The following is an 11,858-nucleotide window of genomic DNA, read 5'->3' as shown; positions in this document are numbered from 1 at the left end:
GGTCTTTTTGGGCCAGATGAGGAGCAAATTATATCACTCCATTTACTACGCAAGCGAGACTCTCACTCCCGCTCAAATAAATTATACTGTGACAAAAAAAGAGTTGCTTGCTGTAGTGTGGGCGTTCGATAATATCGGGCCTATTTGGTTGGCACCAAAGTCATCGTCTACTCAGACCATGCATCCATCAGGTATTTATTTGAAAAGAAATATACTAAACCAAGGCTAATACATTGGGTTTTACTCTTGCAGGAATTTGTCTTGGAGATCCAAGACCGTAAAGGAACAGAAAATCAAGTGGCTGATCACTTGTCCTGGTTAGAAACTTGGAATCATGTAGCTAAGGGAGATGTCATCAAGGAAACATTCTCGGATGAGCAATTGTTGGCCACTACTGCTGGGGAGGTGTTATGGTACGCTGATTTTTTGAACTATCTGGCAAGTGGATAGATGTCGCCTGATCTTGAACCTTATGCTAAAAAGAAGTTCTTGCGAGATGTGAGGTCATATGTGTGGGATGACCCATTCTTGTTCAAATCTTACATTGATCAATTAAAGAGAAGGTGTGTGCCAGAATGTGAAATAAATGCTATCTTACATGAATGCCATGCATCGCCTTATGGTGGTCATCGTGTGGGTGACAAAACAACAGCTAAGGTATTGCAATCGGGTTTCTATTGGCCTAGTGTGTTCAAAGACACCCATGAGTTCGTGAGGAGTTGTGATACCAGAGAACAAGAACAATTACGAAAAGGCATGGGATGCCATTGCACGGTATTGTGGAGGTTGAATTTTTTGATGTTTCGGGAATTGATTTTATGGGTCCGTTCCCCTCGTCCAGTGGGTGTAAGTACATTTTGGTGGCCGTTGACTATGTGTCAAAGTGGGTGGAGGCCATATCTCTTCCTACCAATGATGCCAAGGTTGTGTTCAAGTTTGTGAAAAAGCATATCTTTACAAGATTCGGCACTACGAGAGTGATGATAAGTGATGGGAGCACCCATTTCTGTAACAAGCTCTTGGACAATGTCTTAGCGCAATATGGGGTCAAACGTAAAGTTGCAACCACTTACCATCCTCAGACTAGTGGGCAAGTTGAAGTCTCAAATAGATAGATAAAGCAGATCCTGGAGAAGACGGTTAGTGCAAGTAGGAAAGATTGGGCTGCAAAGCTTGATGATTCTCTATGGGCATACCAGACTGCCTACAAAACTCCAATCGGAACCTCCCCTTACAAGCTGTTTTATGGGAAAGAATGTCATTTACCGGTGGAACTTGATCACAAAGCCTATTGCGCTATAAAGAAGATGAATTTTGATACAGACATAGCGGGTGAAAAGCGGTTGATGCAATTGAGTGAGCTTTATGAGTTTCTCTTGCATGCGTATGAGAATGCCAAGTTATATAAAGAAAAGACCAAGCGCTAGCATGATAAGCATATTCAGCATCGCGAGTTCGAACTGGGCCAGTTGGTTCTCTTTTTCAACTCGAGGTTGAGACTCTTTCCGGGGAAGCTCAAATCGAGATGGTCGGGCTCGTTTGAGGTAGTAAGAGTCACTCCACATGGTGCAATTGAGATGTGCGTCTTAGTTGGCGAGAGAACGTTCTTAGTGAACGGACAAAGAGTAAAGCACTATTATGGGGGTGACTTTGATCGTCAGAAGCTGAAGGTGTTACTTGCCAATGATTAGACGAGATTCTATGTCATGCCGCGACGTTAAATCAGGCTCTTGTTGGGAGGCAACCCATCTTTACTGGTTTCTTTTATTTCTATTTTTTTCTTATTATTGTTATAGTGTTTGTTTTTGTTTTGTAGGATTATAAGCAAAGGAGGCAAAGCCATTGGAAGAGTGCAAAAGCGAGTTATATGGTGAGAACTAAGTGTGGGGTTCCCACAGAAAGGACCATGCCTGGAGGAAGACTGAGTATCCCGTGAGCTGCCATTGCTTCGGCCTTTGGCCTTTCAGGGAGATTCTTGTTCACCCTTGTTATTATTTTGCTTTATTTGTGCATTGGGGAAACTGCACTCTTTTAAGTGTGGGGTGGGAGAATTCTCCAAATAATTAGCATTAGTATGTTAGAAAATTGTTAACTTCTTATTTTTGTTTTCGTTATTATGTAGTATTTTACTAGCTATGAGAAAAATAAAAATAAAAATAAAAAGTAGAAAAATTGGACTTTTCCCGACGATGGATCTCAGAGACAGTTTTCTTGAGGGATTTAAGTCTAAAGAAAAAGGACAAAAAATTTTCTTTGTAGGTAATGTAGTAATTCCCCCTTGTTTTTTTTTTTGTGCTGCGGTTCTTTTCCAAGGGTTTTGCTTGAATCAGGTGTAGTTAGTTTTATTTTTTTAGGAGTAGGAGCCATTGTGATATGAATTGAATTGAAGCAATATCTCTTTATTTTGTTATCCCTTGAGAATAGTGAGTACTTTTGTTGTGACGCTTAGGTTCAATTTTTGACTCTTGTATGAGTACCTTAAATCGTATAATCTTAACTTTGCTTAACTGCTTTGACTAGAGTGTCTTGATGAGTCTAATCCTGAGTGAGTTATGTGCCATGTGTGGTTGAGGTTTCTGTGTAATTCTGTGCATTGCATTGGATGTCTAGAACTTGCCCCGTGTGTTTGCAAAGCGAAATACTAGTTTTGTTCAGTCTTGGAAGTGATATAGGCGTTTCTTTGTTGAGCCAGACATATATATTTTACCCGCCTAATTGTTATGTGTCGTAGTTAACCCCTTTGAGCCTGTAATCCTGTTCTTTGGCCACCACATTACAAGCATTACCCATTTTTTTTAATTAACCATCTATTTGAACCTTTTCACCTCTCATGAACACTTGAATTGTTATGAACTTTATAAAAGTTAAAGTGTGGAGTGCTTGGTTTGACTTTTGAGTGGAACTAATGAAATAAGGAGAAAGGTGCACTGTTTTGAAAAAGTAAGAGCTACTTGAATTGAAAAATAAAAATAAAAAAAATTAGTTGTATTGCTGTGAAAGATATTACTTAATAGTGGTGACTCTTTATGTAATTGAGTTTAAAAAAGTATGGAGTTAATATACATTGATGTGAAGGTGGAGTATGGTTTGACATAAGTATGGGTTTGAATGTTAAAATATATGTATTAAAATGCTTAGGGAGGTGTAGTCACTCTTATATCCAAATATATCCTACCCGACCGCAGCCTACATTACAACCAATTAAAGTCCTACTTGATCCTAGATTGAATGAGCTCGATTAGTAGAGTATTACACTACGGGAAAGCCAATGGTGCATCTTTTGTGGCATATGATTGTTATTTTTTAGAGTGAGTGAATTCTTTCTATTTTGAGTTCCTAATTGTTCTTAAATTTTAGTGTATGTGGAACTACTCTCTTTTGTTGTGTGAGGGCACTTGATTCATGAGGGAAAGGCAATGTCATTGACATCTATGTTAGAGTAAGTGAGTGAGTTGTGAATAATGCATGGTACTTGTGAGTCAAATCTTGCGGTGAAGATGTTACACTCTTGTGCTTAGTCTATTTTAAAGATTCTTGGTGCGATGAGTTAGAAGAATTATTGAAAAATGTCGTGTCTATATATAGTGTAGTTTGATTGCTCGAGGACGAGCAACGTTTAAGTGTAGGGTAGTGATGTTTGGCTACAATTATATATTTTTAGCGCATTACTTACCATGCATTTAGGGGCTTTAATGCCAAACTATATTATATTTGTGCTTAATTGAGTTTATTTTATATGTAGGTACATTGAAGACGAAAATGGGAGCAAAGTACAGATTTTATGTGTATTTTATACACAACAAGAATGAAGTTATGATTATTTAATAAGGGGTATTTAACTTTGTATGGGAAGACTAAAGAGGCAAATCAAAAAGAAGACCAAAACAGAAAAAGAAAGAGCAATGTAAAGAATTGAAAACTAAGAAAAAGAAGACAAAAACGTGAAACAAAAAGAAGGATAAAATTAAAAATGAAGAATGCAGCAGCGAAAGTTAGGCAACGAAGCAGCAAATTGAATCGAAGAACGAAACAGGCGACGCGAGCTTTATTTGTCGCTACAATGCAGGCGAGGCAGGGTATTTTGGTCGCGATAGAGCGTGTACCTCCAGGCTTATCGTGAGAAGAGGCGCGCTACAGAGCTGGCGAGGCAAGGCCTGATGCGAGGTAGAGCGCGCTATATATAGAGGTCGCGAGGCAAGGTCTGCAGCGAGGGGTTTCCGGATTTAAAAAGCCTATTTCGTCTCCTATTTGGTTTTGGACTTGGTTATTTCATTTGGTTTCTTCCTTACACATATAAATAGTCATTAAGCACCATTTTTAAGGGAGTTTTGCGACTGGAGGCAAGAACATCACATGGAACAACTTTTGGAGGAGAAAATCACAGAGTTCTTCATTCCTTTATCTTTTCTTTGAAATTTGTTTATGCAAAATACTTGGAATTTTGTTACTACGAACATGAATGGCTAAGCGCTCTAGTTCTAGGGTTGTGGTTGACATGATTATTAACATTTATTAATTACATCGTCGTTAATTCGGATTATCTCTTGTGGTTGTTTCTTTAATTCTAGTTTTAACTTGTGAATTGTTGTAGCTACCAATTCACCCTACTATGTATGTTATGCTTTGGAAATCCATGTTTAGATTAGAGTAGAATTAGAGAGAGCTTGTTTCTGAACCTGTGGCTCGGGAAACAATTTCGCGGTTAGGATAGGAATATACCTAATAGCCTTGCTTAATTGAATACCGTATAACATTCGTTCATGATAGACTCAATACCATAGGAATATAGGATTGATATATTGTGGGCAGACGAGTAGTATTGTGGGAACATGCAATTCATATAAACGATCCGGTTAATTAGCAACCATAGATAATCTGGATTAATGAGTGTGACTATTGAACTTAATAGGATTGATAAACCAACCACAACCCTGGAATTTTTATCTCATCTGAAGTAAAATCTCGTCATACACATTTGCATTCTTGATAATTTGGTTGTTTCTTGTTTAATTTCCGCAATAGTGGATTAATAGAAAAATATCACTCTTAAATATCTTGGACAATTAATTGATTTTAGTTTGCTTAGTTAACGATCAATCTAAGTCTCTGTGGGTTCGACATCCGATTTTTGAGTCACTTTGTTACTTGACGACCACGTCTATTTGCATGTACTTGGGGAACCAACAGGGTTTGCAAATTCGAACCTCCCAAATGCGAGCAACCAATCGCAAAAGTGAAGAAACTCACATCCCTGTTGTCATCGCAAATGCAATGATTTGTTCGCAAATGCTAACTTTGGACATGTCGCAAAAGTGACCCTTGATCGCAAATGCAGAACTGTCCCAGCTCAAGAGCCTTTGCAAATGTGAACTCTGGGCTCACAAATGCGAAGCTAGAAGGCTTAGACTAATATCGCAAATTCGACATATATCTCGTAAATGTGAGACCAGCAATACCTGATAACATAAGAAAATTTTCAAAACTCTTCCAAACATACCAAAATGCACCCGAAACTCACCTGAGTCCCCGAGGCTCCAAACCAAACAGCAACACAAGTCTAAAAATATAAAACGAACTCACTCGTGCGATCAAATCATCAAAATAACATCCAAAACCATGAATCGGATTTCGAAAGCACATGAAATCAACATGAAATTCAAAAACTTCTAAGAACACAATCGCGCATCCGATTCCGATCAACCAATTTGGAATAATGCCAAACATTGTGGACAAGTTCCAAATGACGTAACAGACCTATTCCCAGTCCTGAAACAGAAATCCAAACACGATAGCTAGAAAGTCAACCAATGGTCAAACTTATCATCCTTTAAATTTCCAACTTTCGGTAAAACAACACAAATCAACCTACGGACCTCCAAAATTGATTCCACGCATATGCCCAAGTCCAAAATCATGATACAAACCTCGGTCAATATTTTTAACTTAAGCTTCTAAAGTGAGAACCACTCATCAAAATTCATAATCATCCGAAAAATCAAATATGAGCATGCACGCAAGTCATAACACACAATATGAAGCTACTCAAGACCTCGAACTACTAAACAGAACCTTAAAGCTTAAAAAGACTGGTCAGGTCATTAAATAATCACAACATCTTGAACTTCAGACCACTTAGCCTTTAACTTCTTGGAATTGAGCGTCTATTGGAGAAGCTTCTTGGCCAGGCACTACCTCCTGCTCATTAAGCTGTAGCCGGGCCTCTATCACTCGCCTCAGTGGCTTTCGCTTATAATATCGGGAGGCGCACGCCAAGTTGATCCTATTGGCCAACAGTTGATCCCGCTCGGACTTGAGTCCCTCTTCATCGAGGATCAATTTCTGAAGGCCTTAGGAAGCAAGGAAGTTGGCCGGTGAAGCAAATACCAGAGTTAGAAATCCTGTCATAACAAGTCAAGAAGAAACAAGTAGGAAAAAGAGCAAGTACAATATCGATGTTGCGTTGTACATGGCGTTATTTATCATACACCCCGAAAGAGATTGTATTTTCTTATTATCTTTCTCCGAAGCCAGCGGCTTCAGATAATTGGCGAGTTCCACCGGCATGGACAAAAAATAGCACTCTGTAGACACCGAGAAAGAGAGACTCCTTCTCCCCTAGATATCTGCAGAAGGGGGCGAGTAGTTGTGCCCCAAATTCCCGTGGTTAGAGGACTGGGGAGGATGGACATCCTCCTCTCGAGTGTCTGCATCCGGTAGGGGAGATGTAACAGTTGCTGGTATGGATGGCATGGAGGGAGATGATATTGATGGTGTTGTGGGTTTAGAAGAAGCTGCGATAGAGGTAGTGTTGTTTGTTAGTTTCTCACCAACCGAAGGCGGAAGAGGCCCAGTACTCAGCCTCGTTGTACTGGGAGCAATAACTGGGATCGAAAAGGGAGAATCAGCATTCTCCACTAAGTCAAATTCTCCCTAGAGCGATCGGGCATCGTCCTTGGTTGGTGTTCTAAGCTCTTCAGACTGAGCATTCTATTGAGTTGATGAAGGTCGTTGTCTCCTTTATAGGGAAGCCCCTTCATCACTGGCTTCCCCATCATCGTCAATAACTACAGTGCCTAGATCACGTGCGGCTTTCTTCACTTTCTTATTGTACCCTCGGCTGAGGAGAATGCCACCTTTTTGGTTGCTTATTCTCTGGTCGGGGACTCCGAAAAGAAGCACATGCACCGGAAGCAGACCCGAGGGCACCAAATTGGGTGAGAGCCTCCTGCGACAATCTCGCAGCATCACCGGGATTGACCAAAACTTCCTCCTCAAGGATGAAGACTGAACCTTGAGTTTCACGACCCAAAATCTAACTAGTCGTGATGGCACCTAATCCAACTTCAAATGAGATTTACTGAGAAAATAATGATGAAATAACTAAACTCTTATACAACAATCCAAGAACTATTAGTACAAATCATGAGCTTTTAAGATTCAGAGTTTACAAAGCTAATATGAAACAAATACATCATTTGTTCGAAATATACATAAATAGTTTTTCATAAATCTAAAGCTACCATGAACAAGAGGCAGCTATAACCGGAACACAGGTTCAATTTCAATGGTAGCTCCCGCCATACAAAACAGTATCAGCTCCAAAATCTACACACAAGGTGCAGAAGTGTAGTATGAGTACAACCGACCGCATGTACTCAATAAGTAACAAAACTAACCTTAGGTTGAAAGCAATGACGAGCTTGGGGAAACGGTCAGAGTCGAACACTAATAACTAAGAACAACTCATAACAATATACTAAAGCAGTACAAGTAATAACTCCAAGATATGATGCTCAGCTCGTTCACAGTAACGAAAAATAGGCATGCTTCTCAAATATAACAGTAAAACCCAAATCCTTCACTGAAATCACCAAAATAGGAGTATATCAGAAAACTGTGATTTATTCCAAAAAAAAATTTAACAAGATATAAGATGTTTCATTATCATATAGCATGTGCAAAGTACATCTCTATGCCTACATGTCAATGTGCATGTGAAGTCATGAACGTCACAATATCGTATAGCATAAGAAATGCATATCTATGCCTACATGCCAAGTATGCATGTCAAATGTAATGCATCACAGTGATGAAATCATGAACTCACACTCTTAGAGTACTCAATCTCACTGTCTCACATTCAATCACTCGACACTCGACACTCGATACATGCACTCACTGCTGGCTTATCAGACTCTGGAGGGGTGGATCTTGCCCAAGCGCTAATATAAGCCAACATCATCTGCTGCAGCGTGCAGCCCGATCCCATCATGAATCAATAAAACCTGCTGCGGCGTGCAACCCGGCCCCATAAATATCACTCACAATTAGGCCCTCCACCTCAACTCAGTCATCAATCTCTCCAGTCTCTCGGGTTCACAAATCTCATGCCATTCAGCCAAACAATGATGTATGATGTAGCAATAAATGATACCACAGACTGAGATATGATATAAAAATGAATGAATATGACTGAGTATGTAATTGCAATTTAAGCGAATAACTCAACAGCAGAATTGACCTCAGTGGGTCCCAAAAGAATATGCATATAGCCTAAACATGGTTTCTAACATAGATCACCGCTCAATTACTCTATCATGTAGATTTCATGGAATAAAACAAGATTAGGTAACTACACAGTACCACAGAATCAACTGAGTCATAATTCACATGGTGCATGCCCACACGCCCATCACCTAGCATGTGCGTCACCTCAACACCAACGCATAACATGTATATTCATGGATTCATACTCTCAGCACCAAGTTTATAAGTGTTATTTACCTCGAACAAACCGAATACAATACCGAGCAAGCCAAACAATACTCTAGAAAAGTCATCCCGCGCGTACCGATCTCCTCCCAATCACTACGCGAATGCGTAGAAGCAGATACGAACGCGAAGAAGACCAGCTGTAACTCTACGCTAATGCGTTCATCCCCAGTGAACGCGAAGAACAAATTAACAGCAGACCAAAAACACCCTTCGCAATCACGGCTGGACCTTCGCCATCGCGAAGAACACCAGAGGCAACAGGTAACAACAGAAAACTAGCAATGCAAAACAATCCGAAATGATCTGAACCACGTTCGAAACTCACCCAATCCCCTTGGGACCCCGTCCGAACATACCAATAAGTCTCATAACATAACACGGACCTACTAGAGGACTCAAATCACACATAACAACATCGAAACGTCGAATCACACCTCAAATCAAGCTTAATGAACTTTTGAACTTTCAACTTTCAAAACTCGTGCCGCACCATATCAAATCAATCCTGAATGGATTCAAATTTTGCGCACAAGTCCCAAATGACATTACTAAGCTATTCAAATTCCCCGAACCACAATCCCAACCCGATATCGTCAAAGTCAACTCCTCGTCAAACTTATGAACACTCCAAACCTCCAAATTTCCAACTTTCGACAAATAGTGCCGAAACCTTCTAGAAATATCAAAATGTAAATCCGGGCATACGTACAAGTCCAAAATTACCATCCGGACCCATCGGAACCATCAAAACTTCGATCCGAAGTCAAATTCTAAAAAGTCAAACTTGGTCAACTCTTTAAACTTAAAACTTCAAACATAAAATTCATTCTTCCAAACTAACTCCAAAACACCTGAAAACCAAAACCGATGGTTCGCACAAGTCATAATACATCATATGAATCTACTCATGACTTCTAACGGCTTAACGAACTACAAATGCTAAACATGACCGATCGGGTCGTTACACCGAGGGAGAGCTGAATCAAACAAAAAGGAAGGGTTAGCTAGTTTTCTTATGTGCAAAGATGAAATGAAGGCAGAGTCAGTTTACCATTGTTCTTGGCCCTCTATCCGTATTTTGGGGCCAATTCCTTCCACCGACGGGTTTTCACCATAGTGATATCTATGACCTTCTGAATCCATCGGTCTAGGACTTCAACCCTTGGAGGTGTCCACCGAGTTGGTAAAAATAATGAATGAAGAAGGGTTAGAAATGATGTGAAATAACATATTTTCAGAAAAAAGAAATAAACTTTAAACTTACATGAACTATTTGAGGATTCGGGGAAAGATGGAGTTGTGGCCGGGATAATGTCCCTGGTGGCAATGACGACTAATTGCTCTATCCACCCACAGTCGTTGTCATCGTCCATACTGGTGAGCAAAGCATGGTGGCCGCGCTTGTTAAAATTTACTACTCCCCTACAGAAAATTTTGGGGGAGTAGAGGTTCATCATAGGAGCCAAGGTGATGGGCTCATTTGTTCTAGGCACAGCCGCCACAGGCAGGCCACGCCACATCGGAGGACCCACCTGTTCCAAACAAACCTGGTACCGGTGGCACAACTCCAAAATCACGGGGTCAAGTCCCCCGCTTAATGAAAATGGGCCCAAAGTGAAGGGATACATGCAAACGTATGTGAAATCCTTCTTAGTGATGGTCACTCGCTCCACCAGGTCAGGAGCAATGATGTTCATGGCATGGCAGTCAGAGTCTTCCTTCACTGCAAAAATACTGGAAGGACGAATAGAAGAAGGATATTTGCCAATAGCCCACGTGCGAGGGTTTAAAGTAGGGAACTTCTCTTCGAAGTCCTTGGCTGTGTTAAGATGATTAGGGATGATGGTGCTCACCGTATGTAACACCCCGTACATTCGACTTAGGTATGAATGAGTCAAAGGAGTAGTAAGGTTATATTTTGGACATGTGAAGTCCCATCGGGATGATTATTGGTGAGAATAGTTGTTTCAAAATCAATATGGAAAGTGAGGTGCATAAGATATGACAAAATCGACTAAGTTTGCAGAAGGTCTGTCTTCCAGCAGGGTTTAGTGAAAATGTATAAATAATTCGGGAAAACTCAAAGCATCAAAGTTGTAGACCATTGAAATAGCTTTCCAACGATATATTGTGGAGCCCAAACGGAGCTCTGTGCAAAATGTTATGTCCGTTTTATAGAATGGTGTGTAACCACCGCGTTCCTGCCGCGTTGTTACCGCGACCGCGGTGGCGAGGCAGTGTCCCAGCGATTTACCGCAGTCGGGACCGCGGTCAGGCCTACTGGGACGCGGTGGCCAGCTTGGGAAGTCATTTTTTAGCCCTATTTCGTCCCCCACAGCCCCAAAACATAAAAACTTGCTCTAGAAAGTAAAGCTCTCAAAAACCTAACTCCTTAAGGGTCCCTCCACCACCCAAGGTAAGTTCTAATGGTGATTCTAACTTAATTGCAATTTCCCAACATCTTATTAACATTGGTAAACCCTCCATATCATTAGATATTCGATTGGGACATCATTGTTGAGAGAAGGAAGCCTAGAACTCGAATTCAAGGGGTTTGAACTTCAAAAAGGTAATATCTTCACCCTCTAATTGATTCTATCATTGAATTAATGATTATAGACTCTAGTTCATGAGATATGAGTTGATTGTTTTGATAGAAAAGCATGAACGGTGATAGGTTTGGGTTGTTCATTGGTTATTATTTGTTATGGGTGTTGTTTTGCCTTATGGGTGATGAAGAATAATGTTGATTATAATCGTTTGAGACATTAGAACATAACTAGGAACAAGAGAATGGGTTGTTGGGTGTAGAAACACCATTAATAAGGGATACGAAGCTTTATGCCACCAAAGTGTTTGATAAAATGCCTAAGTGACCAAAATATGACTATTGTTGCAAATTTAGAATCCCTTTGACTTGTATTGATATAGATTAAAGTTGAAAGGGTTGGCGAATATTTATTATGCTCAAGAGGAGGATGTTAAGGTATGTGAGGCTAACTCTCTATGTTTGGGAATTTTAATGATTTTCTCTACACTACGTTTCTTTTACGACGTTACTAATTGCCTCAGAAATATAGTTT

The 11,858-nt window shown here is 40.2% G+C and overlaps 1 protein-coding gene across 1 annotated transcript; it reads left to right on the top strand.

Annotated features, from left to right (window-relative positions):
- LOC109217485 lies at positions 451-1,874 on the top strand. The gene is made up of 4 exons (XM_019381744.1): positions 451-657; positions 732-1,100; positions 1,200-1,399; positions 1,817-1,874. The coding sequence occupies exons 1-4, from the start codon at positions 451-453 to the stop codon at positions 1,872-1,874; spliced, it is 834 nt and encodes a 277-aa protein (XP_019237289.1).

The sequence above is a fragment of the Nicotiana attenuata genome, chromosome 2 (genome assembly GCF_001879085.1).
Source record: "Nicotiana attenuata strain UT chromosome 2, NIATTr2, whole genome shotgun sequence".
NCBI classification, from domain to species: Eukaryota; Viridiplantae; Streptophyta; class Magnoliopsida; order Solanales; family Solanaceae; genus Nicotiana; species Nicotiana attenuata.
Note: the sequence above shows the minus strand (reverse complement) of the source record. Positions and strands in the feature narration are given on the sequence as shown.

What these genes read in the sequence shown, in the direction of transcription:
- LOC109217485 (XM_019381744.1), top strand. Translation starts at nt 451, where the DNA reads ATGTCGCCTGATCTTGAACCTTATGCTAAAAAGAAGTTCTTGCGAGAT. An exon ending in AGACTAGTGGGCAAGTTGAA is followed by an intron (nt 1,101 to 1,199) that starts GTCTCAAATAGA and finishes TGGGCATACCAG; the next exon opens with ACTGCCTACAAAACTCCAAT. An exon ending in CATGCGTATGAGAATGCCAA is followed by an intron (nt 1,400 to 1,816) that starts GTTATATAAAGA and finishes TTTGTTTTGTAG; the next exon opens with GATTATAAGCAAAGGAGGCA.